Below are 19359 nucleotides of genomic sequence, written 5' to 3' on the forward strand. Positions count from 1 at the left end.
AAATAAATTTGAATTGAGATATAATAAACAAATAAACAAACTTATGGTATTCTGAAAAATTGAAGCGAACAAATAAAACTATAAAATTGACGGAATTAGAAAAATTTTAATGGATTTAAAAATTGTAGACTTATATTTATGCATGTTGTCAATATATTTATATATTTGTTAATATATAACTATATATAAAATAAATTAAAAATATTCGAGCCAAAGCCGAATCGAACAGACCTTTGCTTGTTGCTTGGATCATTTACAAACCAAACCGAGCAGAGCGGCTCGTTTACAATCGAGCGAGTATTTTACGAGCCATTTCCTAGCGAGTTCGAGCGGTGAGCAGTTTGTATGACTCTATCGATTATCAGTAATTAAACGGAGTTAAAGAAATCATCTCGACACAATACCTTACACCGATCACTCAAAAAATACTCGACCACGTTTGTTTTAGCCAAAAACACCCCTAAATCTAAATCCTCCAAGTGTGTAAGGTGTGTGTGTGTGTGAGAGAGAGAACAAAACACATTCAAAAACAAAATTCCAAATTAACCCAGTAGCTCGTGCTTCACCACACTCCAAGGAAGAAAGAGAAACCTCTTCACTTCAATTCACACATGTTCTAGAGAAACATCCAACAAAACCAAAACCAAAACCTTAACCTTAACCAACATCTCTTCAATCTCAAAACACTCCATCAAACAAAACATGACTCTCTTTCTTTCCATTTCATCGTTTCTCTTGTTAGTCTTCACCACCACAGTAGTGTCCGCCAACACCGAGTTAAGAGCACTAATGTCCATCAAAGCCAGCCTAGACCCCACCAACACACACCTGAGCTCATGGACTGTGGTTGGCCACCAATGCGACGGCTCATTCGATGGTGTGGTGTGCAATGACAATGGCCAGGTGGCTAACATATCTTTACAAGGCAAAGGTCTGTCTGGGAAGCTGTCACCTGCTTTGTCGTTGCTCACAGGGTTGACCGGGTTGTACCTGCATTACAACTCGTTGACCGGTGGGATACCGAAAGAGATAGCTAATTTGACTGGTCTTGTGGATTTGTATCTTAATGTGAATAATTTGTCTGGGAGTGTTCCGGTTGAGATTGGGAATATGGAGAGTTTACAAGGTAATAATATACACCAACCCCATATGGTGTTTTGACTAAAAATAGTCAAACTCTAAAATTATTTGCCAGAACGGCCGTTTTAATAATATTTGATGGCCGCTTGGCTTTAAAGTGTGCACGGTTCAGGTTGGGTCGGTTTTGGGTTAAAAGTTAAAAACCGAACCAAAAACCGAAACTTTGGTTTTTGAATTTTTGAAATCGTTTGGTTTTGCTTTCAGTTTGGTTCGGGCTCGGTTATTTCGGTTTAGTTATTCGAGCTTAAAAATTTTGGGGCGAAAAATAAAAAAGAACTGAAATAATAAATTTGAGCATAAATTATTTTGTTAGTTTTGTTAATTAGTAACTAATTGATTTCTTTACATTTGGTTTAATTGATTTGAGTTATTAACGTAAAAAAAAGTCAAACTTTAAAATTATTGGCCAGAACGGCCGTTTTAACAGTATTTGGTGGTTCAGTTTTGGTTAAAATTGAACAAAAAAAGTAAAGCTTTGGTTTTTGAATTTTTGAAACCGTTTGGTTTTGGTTTAGTTCGGGTTTGGTTATTTTGGTTTAGTTATTTGAGCTTGGAAAATTTTGGGGCAAAAAATAAAAAAGACCCGAAATAATAAATTTGAGCCTAAAGTATTTGTTAGTTTTGTTAATTTTAATAACTAATTGATTTGTATACATTTGGTTTAATTTATTTGAGTTACATATTAAGATACAAAAAAGTCAAACTTTAAAATTATTTACTGGTTTTTGGTTTGGTTTAGGTTTGGTTACTACGGTTTAGTTATTTGAGCTTAGAAAGTTTTGGGGCGAAAAACAAAAAGACTCAAAATAATAAATTCGAGCCTAAATTATTTTGCTAGCTTTGTTAATCAATAAGTAATTGATTTGTATACATCTGGTTTAATTTATTTGAGTTACATATTTATCAAATTCTCATAAATTATTTATAACAAGATTTAAAAAGCGAAAATCTTTAAATTGGGTTTGGTTTGAATTTTTCTGTTTTAATTAAATGCAAAACCACGACCAAAACGATAATTCAGTTTCTAAAAAACATAAAACCAAACCGCCGGTTTTTGTTTTGGTTCGGTTTTTTTGGTTTTGGAGAAGTTTTTTCGGTTTAAAGCACACCCCTTGTTTGGCCTGGTTTGAAAATTATTGGTCAGAACTCAGAAGCAGCCACTTGGCCTATAGCCAGACGACCGTTTTGACCATAAACGATTAAACATTGTAATTTTTTTGTCAAAACGGCTGTCCGACCTCTATCCAGACAACCATTTGAAACTATGATGGCTGCTTAAATCTTTATCTTGAATAATAATATTAATGGAATAATGGATATTATCTAATTCGTATATGTTTTATGTAGTGTTGCAGCTTTGCTACAACCAGTTAAGTGGAAGCATACCAACTCAACTCGGGTCCATGAAAAAGCTGAGTGTTCTTTCTTTGCAATCTAACCAGCTCAGTGGTGCATTGCCTGCAAGTTTGGGTGATTTAGGGATGCTAAAAAGGCTAGATTTGAGTTTTAATCGGCTTTTTGGTTCAATACCGACAAGACTGGCTGATGCACCTATGCTTCGAGTTTTAGATGTGCGAAATAATACTCTCTCCGGCAATGTGCCTATAGGTATTGTCATGGTTATTATTATTCTTGGCTATGTGCTTATGTGCTTCCTCGTTGCTTTTCGAACGCAAAGATCGAATCTTTGATGTTAAACACCATCGTTTATTCGTAATATAAAGTTAGTTTTATATTATATACACGACCGGTATTTATCGTCTTATAAAATTTAATACAAAATTATTCTTTTGGAAAAATAATCTTTTTGTTTGAAATTGCTAAACTGTCAAAACCGAACCATCAAACTGTGAAAACCGGTCAGTCCAACGACCGAACCTGGCCAGTTCGGTTTGTATTTTTTTTCTTTAAAAAATATAAACGGTTCAGCCCAAAATAGTTGTTAAAACCGACCGAACCAGACTGTGAACACCCTTAATTCAGACTTCACTTTCAAAACAGATATCCAAACATCCCTAAAGTTTGTATATGCTAGAAATAAAACTTGTAATCACCACAAAAGACACTGGTGCTAAACTAACTATATTGATTTGTGTTTTTTGAAATACAAAAATACGAACTTTTTTAGTTTTCTTGTCACATCTAATTAATATGCATTTTTATTTTCAAATAAAAGGTTTGAAGAGATTAGCTGAAGGCTTTCAATATGGAAACAATTTGGGACTATGTGGCGTTGAATTTGCAACCCTGAGAGCTTGCAGTTCTTTAGATCAACTACCGACAAAGAACCTTCCGGAAACAGCCGACTTAAAGCTTAACTGCAGCGACACACATTGCTCAAAGTCATCAAAAACTCCACAAGCTTCCATTATTGTTGGAGTAGTTGTAGCAATAGTGGGACTATCAGTCATAGCTTTCTTAGCCGTTTCATATTTTCTAAACCGCGTTCGTAAGCCCGGAAACACGTTTGCCCCGTCTCACGATTCCATTGACCGGTTAAAGTCAAAGGAAGTATGCAGGAAAAACGGGTCGCCTCTAATCAACCTCGAGTATCCAAACGGGTGGGACCCGTTAGCCGAGGGTCGTCGGTTTGGTGGGGTGTCGCAAGAAATCATGAGGAGTTTTCGGTTTAATTTGGAGGAAATCGAGTCCGCGACACAATATTTTGCTCCCGGGAATTTGTTAGGAAAAAGTGTGTTTTCGGCTATTCATAAAGGAATGCTGAGAGACGGGACGGTTGTGGCTATAAAAAGTATTATTAAGAGTAGCTGCAAGTCTGAAGAAGCCGAGTTTTTGAAGGGTTTGAATGTTTTAACGTCTTTGAGGCACGAGAATTTAGTGAGATTAAGAGGCTTTTGTTGTTCAAAAGGGCGTGGCGAGTGTTTTCTTATTTATGATTTTGTGCCTAATGGGAATTTGTTACGGTATCTTGACATGAAGGATGGTGATCATGTTCTTGATTGGTCGACTCGGGCTTCCATCATTAACGGTATTGCTAAAGGTGAGATCTTTTTTCCTAATAACATTTATAAATTTTGGTTGATAATACGTTTGACTATGAATTTTCATGTATAAAGTGCATATTTGACCTCAAAAGTCAAACCGAACCTCCGTTTTCATCATTAGAGGTTGCAAAACGAGCGGTTCACGAGTGATTAACACGGGTTTTGGCCGACTTGATGTCACCTTTTATTTTTATTTTATTTTTAATAATGATTACAAAAAATTTACTATTAAAATTGTAAATTAATCTTGTGAATAGTTAATTGTGATTTGTAAGCACTTTGGGTGACTTTTGTACTATTCGGCCTGCCGAGTTTTTAAACCCAGTTGACCCATTTCAAAACGGGCTGCTCAAAATGGTTAAACGGGCCTGGTTGGGTTGATGTGTTGAACTTTTTCTTTTTTAAATATGAATACAAAAGTTGTAATATTAAAATTATTAGGTAATCTTGTGAATAGTTTGGTTGACTTTTACCCATTTGATCCATTTCAAAACGGGTCAGACTAGTCGGGTTTGGTTAACTACGAGACTGACTAGTTGTTATCCTGTGCAGGTATAGAGTATTTACACGGGAGCAAAGTAAACAAACCGGCTCTGGTTCATCAAAACATATCAGTCAAAAACGTGCAACTCGACCAACGATTCAAACCACTACTCTCTGACTCGGGCCTGCATCAGCTTCTTACAAAAGACACCGTCTTCTCATCACTTAAAGCCAGTGCTGCCATGGGCTACCTAGCTCCCGAGTACGCCACCACGGGCCGGTTCACCCAAAAAAGCGACATTTACGCATTTGGAGTTCTCGTTTTCCAGATAATTTCTGGTAAACGGAAATTTGCTAGCGCAGCCCGGTTTGCTGCCGAGTCGTGCACGTTCATTGACTTTATTGACCCGAATTTACACGAAAGGTTCTGTGAGCTAGAAGCTGCAAAGTTTGCGAAAGTCGCATTGATGTGCACCCATGAAAGCCCTGACCAGAGGCCATCTATTGAAGAAGTTGTACAAGAGCTATGTAGTCCATTGTGCTAACTGATTTTTCGTTTTTTTAACCGCTTTGTTGCTTGTTAGTTGAATGGATTTTAGAAGGTATTTGTAGGAAAGTAGATGTTGTGGTTTACTAACTTGTTACTTTTAATGTTGTAGTGGTTACTAATGTTGTTGTTTTTAATTTAAGATGAGTTTTGAATTGCTGTTGTTGCTTCTATAATTAACATATGTTGTATGCAATGTTGAGAGAATTTTGTATGTTTAAACTTAAATCAACCCTTTTATTTTAAAGTTTAAATCACAGCTCAAAATAATAAATATCAAACGCAAAAGATGGCATGTTTTGCCCCATAATCTAGCTAACATGTCTATGTTTGACTCGTTAAGTCGTTATCCAGTTAACCTATCGATTTTGACCCGTTATCCAACAAATGTGTCCATGTTTCGACTTGTTATCCCACCGTATTCTGGTTCTTCTTCATGTCTTGACCCGTTATCCAACTAACTTGTCTAGTACACAATAGATTCCAGGATAATGGAATCTATGGAATCTATCTAGTACACAATATCCAACTAACTTCTCTCGGTTACCAAAACAAAATTTGAAATTCAATGACAACATTAAAACATTGTTACCTGTTCCTAAACAATACTTGCATCTTTTGTGCTCCTGCTGTTTTACATTGTTTATTTCAACCACCATCAAGGCTGAGATCACGCCAACTGCTCCTCCAAAGAAGGATGCCACTACGGGATCAACATCACTAAATTTATGCATCAAAAGAAAACCATAATGAGCCCAAAAGAGAAGCTAATTGCCAACTAATTTGATGAACATCAAAGAAGCTTAGCATATTAGTATCATGTTATATACTTCTCATTTCCATCCTGATAAGTTATATGCATGACTACTGATCCAATGTTCACTTAATTAAAACAAACAAGAGAACAAGATACTGTGTTCTGATAAAATTAGCAAGCACTGTATATTGAAAGTAAAAGTAGGAGAAAGTCACACTTTGCTTATGTATACCTCAGCTGCATTGGAAGATGCATGCTCGAAATAAAATCCGCATATGATGTCCCTCCTATTCCCAATTTCAGCTCCAACTGGGATCAGATTTCACAATACAAATAAGATTAAAAAGCTAAAACAAGCACAGATTTATTGCTTGAGATTTGTTTAAGACTGCAAAACAGAGGTTATATATATCGCAAAAAAAGATACAAATAATACTGCCACCAACATGAAGAGTCAATTAACTTGCTCACCTCCTCCATATGCAAAATATCTTATTCCGCCGACTCGGGATATTATCCTGAATTTCCTGTTTATCCATTTTATCAAAGTCCTGAACTGTTTCCGGTCCTTTGATTATACAAAACCTGTACCAACAAATTACTTCATATTAATAATCACAACTAGTGGTGCACAAAAAAACCGGTTTCACGAACTGTAACCAGTTCTGGTTATTACCCAATAAGACAAAAAGCAAGTTTCAAACCGATACAACCCGACCGTTAAAAATTGGTTTCGAGTTCTGGAGCATCCAACTGGTTTTTTAGAGTGGTTAAAAATTGGTTAACCGGTTATATCCATCTGAAAAAAAAACAATATAACCGTTCTAAAATGGTTTTAATTTACCATTTTACCCCTCTACTAGTATAAATAGGCATTTGTTGGGTTAAATTCTTTTGACCTTTTTTTATTAAAAAAAACGTTATTTTAACCGATTAAGCAGTTAACCTGTTTCGGTTTCATAGGTCAGGGTTATTGACTTACAAAAACCCGTTATTAACCTTACCGGTTATTGATCAAACCAGCTTGACCACATTGACCTATAGCTGCTTTGGTTACTAACCGATACAACAAAAAACCGGTTAACCAACTTGTGCAGCAGTAATCACAACAATTGAGCAAAAAAAATGTTCCATAATTACATCTCTGAAGTGATGAATTAACAAGTGGGGTGCGAGCAATAACCAAAATGAACCAAAATTAACTGAAAAATCGATAATCATTTTTTTGTACCCACAGTTAACCAAAATTAACCGAACCAAACCAACCACGGTTGCGTACATTTCTAGTTTATATACCTCCATTTCATGTATTTTTTAAGCAAAAACTTAACCCAAGTTTGGTTTTGGTTATCAACCGAACCAAAAACCTACAAACTAACCGAATAAAACGAGCCAATTAATGAAAACCGATCAGTTAATTGAAATAGATTAACCGACAACTTTGATGTCAGTTTCGGTTTACCCTAATAACTTAAAAATCGATTATCATTTTTTTTGGTACCCACGGCTAACCGAAATGAACCAAACCAAACCAAACCAACCATGTTTGCATACATTTCTAGTTTTTAAACCTCCATTTCATGTATTTTAAAGCAAAAACTTAACCCAATAAACAGAACCAAGCAACTGAAAACCAATTGATTATCAAAAATGGATTAACCGATGACTTCGATTAACCGAAACGAACCAAAATTAACTGAAAAATGGATGAACAAGCCAACAACAACAGCAGCAAATATATAAACTCAGCAATTAATTACCCAGTGGCGTTCTTCGCCGCTGAGTCAGCATCAATTGAAGCATACATAGACGCATCCGGATCCGATGGCATCATCGACCCGAACTTATCATCTTTAATTACGGTGTGTAGCGTTAACGGATACGAAGCATCAAAAGTATTCGACCCGAACATATCACCTCTGATTAATTACGGTAGATCCTTTTCTTACCAACCAATCAAGACTCTCATTTCACGTGTTTAATAAATAAATAAGCAATTAATTAAAAATAATTCTTTCTTTAAAAAAAAAAAACGTTACGTTATTTGAGGAAAAGTTAATGAATACCCGTCCGCCTACATGACCATACTACTTCACCAGTATCCGAGTGCGGGTTCACGGGAACCCACTGAGTTTCAGATTTATATACAATACCTATATAAAATATGATAATGAACTCACATATAAATTATGAATGAATCCATACACAAACTAAAATCATGGTTTGATGGTAAACACTCTCCCTTGTTACCCTAAAAATCAGGGTTTGATTCCCTCTTTAATTATATTGTTGTTAACTTTTTTTTAACCGGTCATTAGAAGGGTGACCATCTATTTTATATTACAATGTAAATCGGTTTAGTTATTATGGATGAATTAAATTGGTTGAATTTGATACCTGGTCCTGACCCGAACCATCTAGCCGGCCCAATGGTTTTTTTTTTTATTTCAGCCTTATTAAACTAGAGCGCTTAAAAATAGTTTAGTAATGGGCCTGAAGATATAAAAACCTTTTAACTAGTGGTCTTATTATTTCGATGTAAAACAAATTGGCAAATTGCAACATGACTACGTGAGTATAAGTTTGACCAACACATGACACTATCAAATCAACTTATCATGCCTACATAAGTTGGGCCTTTTCTTCAAATAGGGCCCACCAATCCAATATTTCTGAACCAAAACCCATGTTATATACTTGTATGGATCAAATCTATGGGCATGTCCAATTAATACAAGCTTTTTTAGGGAATATATAAGTTAGAGCATGGGCCTACACAACTTTATAAAAGTTAGGCTAAAACACACACACTGGCACACAAATCCAACCAAAAAAAATGAAACAAGAGCTTCTCGGTAATTTGATTTATATAAAAAAAAAGGTTCTCTTTTTATGCTACTTCAAGCATCTTTTGTTTTAAGAAAAAAGAAATCCAATGAGAGGTTGTTTTGAAAATTACAAAAGTTATATGTTCGTATAACTCTAGTAATCAAGCATACCCTTAGATGTTTGATTGATGAATAATGATCACAAAATCGATTTACCTTGACTTGACTTGCTTTAAATTTGTTTAGTTTCTTCGTGAACCCGATATTTTTGTCATGTTAACTTCAATTGCTTTCCAACTTGTCATGCAACTTAAGATGTATGGACTTTTTTGAGTTTACTTGACTTATGTGTGGTTCTCAATTTTAATATATAGCATTATTATAGACAGTGAAATTTTTGGATCAAACAATAATTGAGCATTCGAGTTTGACAGTATTTGCATGATGCCCACCCATTTTTTTCACGGAATGATCCAATTTGTATCAACACATTGATTTTCTAACGTGTCGTGAAAGTGGAGTTGGCGAGTTTGTTTTATCTGTTTACTTGAGTTTTCATAGTTTAAATATAATCGTTACGGACAAATAAAAGCTGCTGTTGAAAGAGAAAGAGAAAAATTTGGGTTTGAACTTAAACATGTGGTCATCTCGTAAGCCTACAATCCATAGAATATAGAATAAATAGATTAAATAATATTTTAACTTTAATATTGAGGACAAATATAAATCATTAATAATACATTAATAGACCTATATAATTTAACATATACTAACATAGAGTTTAAATATTGGGTTTTGACAGGGTACAATTTTGACTATTTGTGGTTAGTGCTAGGCAAGTTTTCTCTTGTAATGATTAGACCATGTTTAATCAGAACCCTTCCTTTGGGGCGCTCTGCGACACGTGTCGGCGTCAACAAGGGGGTTTGACAAAAAATGGTGTAATGGTATATCCATTCATTGCAACCATTACCCAATAATTAAGTCTTACAATTTAAATTATATATAAACAGCATAAACAATTTGTTGGTTGCCCTCCAAATAACACCCCGGGGTAGTGTTTGCACACGGCCAGTTCAATGTTTTTGAAAATCTAAAGCTAACTAAAATAAAATATTTAGGCCTTTTTAACAAATTATTTGTTAAAGCATCACGTTTTAGTTTTTATTTTGTCTTTTTGAATGATCATATTCCTACTTTTGAATTCGAATTGATATTGTATGAATGATTATTTCTAAATCAATTATCAATCAACAAATCAAGAACATAATACAAGTAATCACTTTATTACCTAAAGCCTAAAATATAACTCAGTTCACAAATGGACTAACTTAAGCGATAAAAGATTGAAGCAAAGTATCAACCTATGTTGTTTTAACCGGGCTCACACTAGCTTCAGAATTTGAATTTGGCTTGGGCGTTCCCCGGGAAACCATATAGCCGGTTGTCATAAGAGCCGAACTCTCTGGCGTAACACACATTGGGACAAAAACCCGGGTGGGCTCGGGATCCGAAATGACAACCTTGCCTGGTATGCCTCCCAACTTCACAATACTTCTTTTAAATTAAAACTATTTTGTTATTGTGAATCTACAAGTAGTGCTTATATATGTAACAAATACATATCAGATGAAACACCACAAGTTGACTAATTTCATGTTATAGAACTTTTAATGACCAAAAGGATAATAACAAAGAGCTTTTATATTAATTAACACGCATAAATTATTTTACTTATTAGGCTAGTTATCTACAGTTACTTTACAGGGATGTATTGTAAAGTTGTGTTGCATGGGAACATGGTGTCTTTTATATAGACAAGTTCTATTAAATAAAAGATTAATCGTTTGGTTGATTTATTCCTCTTTAATATATACAAGTTTCTGCATCAGAAGAAAAGCAAACTGCATATTTTCTGAATTACAACAGTTTTAACTTTTAAAACGAATGTAACCACATAAAATTTGGGCCAGTGATATTGACTTGTTCATTGACTGTTTCAACGATAGAGTCTATATATTGCTAGCTCTTTACTTGCTTTTTCAGAACTTGAGTTCAGTGATCAATTAAGAATACAAGTTACCATTATTGTTCTCATCAATATGAGTGCTGGTTTTTTATTTTCCATTCTTCTTTTTATGGCCTTGTTTCATTTCTGTTTGTCTAATACAAATTCAAATGCTATGCTATGCATGGATGATGAAAGACAAGCACTTCTCCAGTTCAAGCATGGACTCATAGATGATGCTGGTCGACTTGCATCTTGGGTCATAGAGGAGAATAGTGATTGCTGCAAATGGGCTGGAATTGCTTGTGATAACGTAACAGGTCATGTTCACAAGATTCATCTTCAAGGTAAATATTGTTATTTTGTTGATTATTCCACTGCAGAGAAAGCATATGAAGAATGCTGGAAGCAAAGACTAAGAGGAGATTTAAGCCCATCTCTGCTAAATCTGAAGCAACTAAAGCATTTAGACTTGAGCCTCAATGATTTTGGTGAAAAGCAAATTCCCAGGTTTGTGGGTTCTCTTAGAAACCTGAGATATCTTAACCTCTCACTTTCTGGATTTGGTGGAACAGTCCCACCTCAGCTGGGGAATCTGTCGGAATTGCGCACCCTCGGTCTTGGAAGCTTTTATGTAAGTGTTGAATCAACTAGCATAATGAATATGCAATGGCTGTCGGGTCTTCGTTTCTTGCATCACCTGGATATGAGTGGTCTAGATCTTAGCAAAGCAATTGATTGGTTTCAGGTTATCAACACCCTTCCTTCTTTGGTTGAACTTCATTTGTCTTATTGTCAACTCATGCATAGACACCCACATGTTGCTAGTCTTAATCTTACATCCCTTTCCGTGCTTGACCTTTCTAGTAACGATTTCAGTAACAGTTTAGTGCCACAATGGATTTTCAGTTTGACTAGTCTAGTTTCATTAGATTTAAGTTTGTGTGATTTTCACGGACCTATTCCTAGTAGTAGTGAGGGCTTCCATAACATGACTTCTCTCAGGTTGCTTCATGTGCCTGGGAGCAGTTTCATGAATTCTTCGTTTGTATTAAAAGGGCTGTCTGGTAGTAATCTCGTATCATTAGATATTAGTTTCTGTGGTGTCTCCAGTTTGGCTCTTGATTCCCTTCACAACCTCACAACTCTTCATAGCCTTGACCTATCATTTAATCAACTTACAAGGGCAATACCTAAATCATTGGGTAACCTTTGTAATTTGAGAGAGATTGATTTGTCAGCTAACAATTTTGGTAATATTAGTTTAACATTCCTTCTAGAAAGTTTTTTCGAGTGCAAATCACCTATCGTGGAGTCAATATTCATTGATGACTCAGGAGTTTCTGGTCATCTACCAGATCAACTTGGACAATTGATAAATCTGAAGTGTTTAATTCTTGATAAGAATCTTATTTCTGGTCAAATTCCATTATCAGTTGGAGGATTATCTTCGTTGGAGGAATTAAGTGTTTCGAATAACCGACTGAATGGCACCCTTCCAGATAGTCTCGGTCTACTTTCAAATTTGGTATATTTAGATATTTCCAATAATTTGTTGATGGGTGTGGTTACAGATGCTCCGTTCGCCAACCTAAAAAGATTGAAATTCCTAAGTGGATCAGGCAATAACTTGATCCTCAGACCGCGCCTAGCAAATTGGAATCCCCATTTCCGACTGGAAAGATTGTTTTTAAAATCTTGGGATATAGGGCCTCAATTTCCATTGTGGCTATTACAACAGAGCGATTTAAGAGAGTTAGAGATAAGTAACACCAGTATATCATCAACCATGCCTCTTTCATTTTGGGGATCATTCCCCAATCTAGAATATCTACATATGTCACAAAATCATATTCAAGGAAGGTTGCTTGGCATCCCTAGTAAACTGCTTATACTCGACTTGAGTCATAACAAGTTTATTGGACAGTTACCAGAACTCTCAAATAGTTCTTTGATACATGTCTTGGATTTATCATATAATTCATTTGAGGGAATGTTACATAAATTGATATGCTCTGATGGTGGAAAGCAGCTCAGAGCTCTTAATCTTGCAAATAATCATCTATCAGGTGGCATTCCTAATCAGTGCTGGGAGAGGTACCAGAATTTGGAATTCTTAAGCTTGGAGAACAACAATCTATCAGGTGGGATTCCAAGAACTATGGGATCTTTATATTCATTAATTTCATTGAACATGTGTAACAACAAGCTTTCTGGAAGATTGCCATCTTCATTGAAGAACTTGACAGAATTATGGATCCTTCAACTTGCTGGAAACAAATTTGTTGGCAGAATTCCAACATGGCTGGGAACAAAAATCATGTTTTTGAGCATTCTCAATCTCAGATCAAACAATTTTCGCAGATTTATACCTCGTGAGCTTTGTTATCTTACACGTATTCATATATTGGACCTTGCTCATAATAACCTATCTGGAAATATACCAAGATGCTTCAAAAATTTCACTATCCTTGCTGGAAAAGGATATATTTCAGATGATAGATTTTTCTTAATGTCAATTAGTCGTATATATGTATCTGGAAATATACCAAGTGCTTCATTAGTAATGAAAGGAAGAGAAGACACATATAGCACTATCCTCAGGCTTGTGCTAATTGTGGACCTTTCAAGTAACAACTTAACTGGGCACATCCCAAGTGAGCTAATGGCACTTCATTCATTACTGTCTTTGAACTTATCAAGAAATCAACTGACTGGGAGCATCCCGAAGAACATTGGAGATATGAATTTACTTGAATCATTTGATGTGTCTCTTAATCAGCTTTCTGGTGAACTTCCCGTAAGTTTATCAAGCTTGAATTTTTTGAGCAGCTTCAATGTGTCCTACAACAATTTTACAGGAAGAGTACCAACAAGCACACAACTGCAGAGTTTCACCGAGTCCAGCTTCTGTGGCAACAAACTGTGTGGAGATCCGCTGCCTGAAAGTTGTGCAGTTGCAGTACCAGATGCCCACCATGAAGATGAAGATGAAGAGGAAAAAGGCGGAGCACACGTAGCAGATTTGGGACTAATTACCAGCAGTGTTTTTGGGCTCATTGCTGGTTTTTGGGTGGTTATAGTTCCTTTGATTGTTAGCACCAGGTGGAGAATTAAATATTTTGGTTTCTTGAAGTATATGATATGTGATGTCATTTGTAAGTACTGGTGTAACGTGTTTCATAAGTGTTGAAGAATGTTGTGATATGTTCAGTTTCACTTTGAAAAGATAGACATATTGTATTTGTAATAAAGTTACAACTTTAGTTTTTTCTTGTATGATCACCCATATTGAACTTTGGTTTTTGAATTTTTGAAATCGTTTGGTTTTGCTTTCAGTTTGGTTCGGGCTCGGTTATTTCGGTTTAGTTATTCGAGCTTAAAAATTTTGGGGCGAAAAATAAAAAAGAACTGAAATAATAAATTTGAGCATAAATTATTTTGTTAGTTTTGTTAATTAGTAACTAATTGATTTCTTTACATTTGGTTTAATTGATTTGAGTTACATATTTACGTAAAAAAAAGTCAAACTTTAAAATTATTGGCCAGAACGGCCGTTTTAACAGTATTTGGTGGTTCAGTTTGGGTTAAAATTGAACAAAAAAAGTAAAGCTTTGGTTTTTGAATTTTTGAAACCGTTTGGTTTTGGTTTAGTTCGGGTTTGGTTATTTTGGTTTAGTTATTTGAGCTTGGAAAATTTTGGGGCAAAAAATAAAAAAGACCCGAAATAATAAATTTGAGCCTAAAGTATTTGTTAGTTTTGTTAATTTTAATAACTAATTGATTTGTATACATTTGGTTTAATTTATTTGAGTTACATATTAAGATACAAAAAGTCAAACTTTAAAATTATTTACTGGTTTTTGGTTTGGTTTAGGTTCGGTTATTACGGTTTAGTTATTTGAGCTTAGAAAGTTTTGGGGCGAAAAACAAAAAAGACTCAAAATAATAAATTCGAGCCTAAATTATTTTGCTAGCTTTGTTAATCAATAAGTAATTGATTTGTATACATCTGGTTTAATTTATTTGAGTTACATATTTATCAAATTCTCATAAATTATTTATAACAAGATTTAAAAAGCGAAAACCTTTAAATTGGGTTTGGTTTGAATTTTTCTGTTTTAATTAAATGCAAAACCACGACCAAAACGATAATTCAGTTTCTAAAAAACATAAAACCAAACCGCCGGTTTTTGTTTTGGTTCGGTTTTTTTTGGTTTTGGAGAAGTTTTTTCGGTTTAAAGCACACCCCTTGTTTGGCCTGGTTTGAAAATTATTGGTCAGAACTCAGAAGCAGCCACTTGGCCTATAGCCAGACGACCGTTTTGACCATAAACGATTAAACATTGTAATTTTTTTGTCAAAACGGCTGTCCGACCTCTATCCAGACAACCATTTGAAACTATGATGGCTGCTTAAATCTTTATCTTGAATAATAATATTAATGGAATAATGGATATTATCTAATTTGTATATGTTTTATGTAGTGTTGCAGCTTTGCTACAACCAGTTAAGTGGAAGCATACCAACTCAACTCGGGTCCATGAAAAAGCTGAGTGTTCTTTCTTTGCAATCTAACCAGCTCAGTGGTGCATTGCCTGCAAGTTTGGGTGATTTAGGGATGCTAAAAAGGCTAGATTTGAGTTTTAATCGGCTTTTTGGTTCAATACCGACAAGACTGGCTGATGCACCTATGCTTCGAGTTTTAGATGTGCGAAATAATACTCTCTCCGGCAATGTGCCTATAGGTATTGTCATGGTTATTATTATTCTTGGCTATGTGCTTATGTGCTTCCTCGTTGCTTTTCGAACGCAAAGATCGAATCTTTGATGTTAAACACCATCGTTTATTCGTAATATAAAGTTAGTTTTATATTATATACACGACCGGTATTTATCGTCTTATAAAATTTAATACAAAATTATTCTTTTGGAAAAATAATCTTTTTGTTTGAAATTGCTAAACTGTCAAAACCGAACCATCAAACTGTGAAAACCGGTCAGTCCAACGACCGAACCTGGCCAGTTCGGTTTGTATTTTTTTTCTTTAAAAAATATAAACGGTTCAGCCCAAAATATTTGTTAAAACCGACCGAACCAGACTGTGAACACCCTTAATTCAGACCTCACTTTCAAAACAGATATCCAAACATCCCTAAAGTTTGTATATGCTAGAAATAAAACTTGTAATCACCACAAAAGACACTGGTGCTAAACTAACTATATTGATTTGTGTTTTTTGAAATACAAAAATACGAACTTTTTTAGTTTTCTTGTCACATCTAATTAATATGCATTTTTATTTTCAAATAAAAGGTTTGAAGAGATTAGCTGAAGGCTTTCAATATGGAAACAATTTGGGACTATGTGGCGTTGAATTTGCAACCCTGAGAGCTTGCAGTTCTTTAGATCAACTACCGACAAAGAACCTTCCGGAAACAGCCGACTTAAAGCTTAACTGCAGCGACACACATTGCTCAAAGTCATCAAAAACTCCACAAGCTTCCATTATTGTTGGAGTAGTTGTAGCAATAGTGGGACTATCAGTCATAGCTTTCTTAGCCGTTTCATATTTTCTAAACCGCGTTCGTAAGCCCGGAAACACGTTTGCCCCGTCTCACGAAGTATGCAGGAAAAACGGGTCGCCTCTAATCAACCTCGAGTATCCAAACGGGTGGGACCCGTTAGCCGAGGGTCGTCGGTTTGGTGGGGTGTCGCAAGAAATCATGAGGAGTTTTCGGTTTAATTTGGAGGAAATCGAGTCCGCGACACAATATTTTGCTCCCGGGAATTTGTTAGGAAAAAGTGTGTTTTCGGCTATTCATAAAGGAATGCTGAGAGACGGGACGGTTGTGGCTATAAAAAGTATTATTAAGAGTAGCTGCAAGTCTGAAGAAGCCGAGTTTTTGAAGGGTTTGAATGTTTTAACGTCTTTGAGGCACGAGAATTTAGTGAGATTAAGAGGCTTTTGTTGTTCAAAAGGGCGCGGCGAGTGTTTTCTTATTTATGATTTTGTGCCTAATGGGAATTTGTTACGGTATCTTGACATGAAGGATGGTGATCATGTTCTTGATTGGTCGACTCGGGCTTCCATCATTAACGGTATTGCTAAAGGTGAGATCTTTTTTCCTAATAACATTTATAAATTTTGGTTGATAATACGTTTGACTATGAATTTTCATGTATAAAGTGCATATTTGACCTCAAAAGTCAAACCGAACCTCCGTTTTCATCATTAGAGGTTGCAAAACGAGCGGTTCACGAGTGGTTAACACGGGTTTTGGCCGACTTGATGTCACCTTTTATTTTTATTTTATTTTTAATAATGATTACAAAAAATTTACTATTAAAATTGTAAATTAATCTTGTGAATAGTTAATTGTGATTTGTAAGCACTTTGGGTGACTTTTGTACTATTCGGCCTGCCGAGTTTTTAAACCCAGTTGACCCATTTCAAAACGGGCTGCTCAAAATGGTTAAACGGGCCTGGTTGGGTTGATGTGTTGAACTTTTTTCTTTTTTAAAATATTTTTAAATATGAATACAAAAGTTGTAATATTAAAATTATTAGGTAATCTTGTGAATAGTTTGGTTGACTTTTACCCATTTGACCCATTTCAAAACGGGTCAGACTAGTCGGGTTTGGTTAACTACGAGACTGACTAGTTGTTATCCTGTGCAGGTATAGAGTATTTACACGGGAGCAAAATAAACAAACCGGCTCTGGTTCATCAAAACATATCAGTCAAAAACGTGCAACTCGACCAACGATTCAAACCACTACTCTCTGACTCGGGCCTGCATCAGCTTCTTACAAAAGACACCGTCTTCTCATCACTTAAAGCCAGTGCTGCCATGGGCTACCTAGCTCCCGAGTACGCCACCACGGGCCGGTTCACCCAAAAAAGCGACATTTACGCATTTGGAGTTCTCGTTTTCCAGATAATTTCTGGTAAACGGAAATTTGCTAGCGCAGCCCGGTTTGCTGCCGAGTCGTGCACGTTCATTGACTTTATTGACCCGAATTTACACGAAAGGTTCTGTGAGCTAGAAGCTGCAAAGTTTGCGAAAGTCGCATTGATGTGCACCCATGAAAGCCCTGACCAGAGGCCATCTATTGAAGAAGTTGTACAAGAGCTATGTAGTCCATTGTGCTAACTGATTTTTCGTTTTTTTAACCGCTTTGTTGCTTGTTAGTTGAATGGATTTTAGAAGGTATTTGTAGGAAAGTAGATGTTGTGGTTTACTAACTTGTTACTTTTAATGTTGTAGTGGTTACTAATGTTGTTGTTTTTAATTTAAGATGAGTTTTGAATTGCTGTTGTTGCTTCTATAATTAACATATGTTGTATGCAATGTTGAGAAAATTTTGTATGTTTAAACTTAAATCAACCCTTTTATTTTAAAGTTTAAATCACAGCTCAAAATAATAAATATCAAACGCAAAAGATGGCATGTTTTGCCCCATAATCTAGCTAACATGTCTATGTTTGACTCGTTAAGTCGTTATCCAGTTAACCTATCGATTTTGACCCGTTATCCAACAAATGTGTCCATGTTTCGACTTGTTATCCCACCGTATTCTGGTTCTTCTTCATGTCTTGACCCGTTATCCAACTAACTTGTCTAGTACACAATAGATTCCAGGATAATGGAATCTATGGAATCTATCTAGTACACAATATCCAACTAACTTGTCTCGGTTACCAAAACAAAATTTGAAATTCAATGACAACATTAAAACATTGTTACCTGTTCCTAAACAATACTTGCATCTTTTGTGCTCCTGCTGTTTTACATTGTTTATTTCAACCACCATCATGGCTGAGATCACGCCAACTGCTCCTCCAAAGAAGGATGCCACTACGGGATCAACATCACTAAATTTATGCATCAAAAGAAAACCATAATGAGCCCAAAAGAGAAGCTAATTGCCAACTAATTTGATGAACATCAAAGAAGCTTAGCATATTAGTATCATGTTATATATTTCTCATTTCCATCCTGATAAGTTATATGCATGACTACTGATCCAATGTTCACTTAATTAAAACAAACAAGAGAACAAGATACTGTGTTCTGATAAAATTAGCAAGCACTGTATATTGAAAGTAAAAGTAGGAGAAAGTCACACTTTGCTTATGATACCTCAGCTGCATTGGAAGATGAATGCTCGAAATAAAATCCGCATATGATGTCCCTCCTATTCCCAATTTCAGCTCCAACTGGGATCAGATTTCACAATACAAATAAGATTAAAAAGCTAAAACAAGCACAGATTTATTGCTTGAGATTTGTTTAAGACTGCAAAACAGAGGTTATATATATCGCAAAAAAAGATACAAATAATACTGCCACCAACATGAAGAGTCAATTAACTTGCTCACCTCCTCCATATGCAAAATATCTTATTCCGCCGACTCGGGATATTATCCTGAATTTCCTGTTTATCCATTTTATCAAAGTCCTGAACTGTTTCCGGTCCTTTGATTATACAAAACCTGTACCAACAAATTACTTCATATTAATAATCACAACTAGTGGTGCACAAAAAAACCGGTTTCACGAACTGTAACCAGTTCTGGTTATTA

The 19359-nt window shown here is 35.4% G+C and overlaps 3 protein-coding genes across 3 annotated transcripts; all 3 read left to right on the forward strand.

Moving 5' to 3' along the window:
• The first annotated feature begins 765 nt into the window (after positions 1-765).
• Positions 766-5257, forward strand: LOC143589473 (proline-rich receptor-like protein kinase PERK8). Its single transcript, XM_077070225.1, has 4 exons — positions 766-1126; positions 2488-2748; positions 3317-4141; positions 4698-5257. The coding sequence occupies exons 1-4, from the start codon at positions 790-792 to the stop codon at positions 5171-5173; spliced, it is 1899 nt and encodes a 632-aa protein (XP_076926340.1). The 5' UTR covers positions 766-789; the 3' UTR covers positions 5174-5257.
• Positions 5258-10952: 5695 nt separating this feature from the next.
• Positions 10953-13961, forward strand: LOC143589481 (receptor-like protein EIX2). The gene has a single exon (XM_077070232.1). It carries the CDS (start codon positions 10953-10955, stop codon positions 13959-13961), a length of 3009 nt encoding a protein of 1002 aa, XP_076926347.1.
• A 1110-nt stretch (positions 13962-15071) lies between these two features.
• LOC143589474 (cold-responsive protein kinase 1-like) lies at positions 15072-18010 on the forward strand. Its single transcript, XM_077070226.1, has 3 exons — positions 15072-15516; positions 16085-16882; positions 17451-18010. The coding sequence occupies exons 1-3, from the start codon at positions 15243-15245 to the stop codon at positions 17924-17926; spliced, it is 1548 nt and encodes a 515-aa protein (XP_076926341.1). The 5' UTR covers positions 15072-15242; the 3' UTR covers positions 17927-18010.
• The last annotated feature ends 1349 nt before the right edge of the window (positions 18011-19359 follow it).

The sequence above is a fragment of the Bidens hawaiensis genome, unplaced genomic scaffold (genome assembly GCF_021521415.1).
Source record: "Bidens hawaiensis isolate Kalapana, Puna unplaced genomic scaffold, B.hawaiensis_p1.1 tig00037575_1, whole genome shotgun sequence".
Lineage (NCBI taxonomy): Eukaryota > Viridiplantae > Streptophyta > Magnoliopsida > Asterales > Asteraceae > Bidens > Bidens hawaiensis.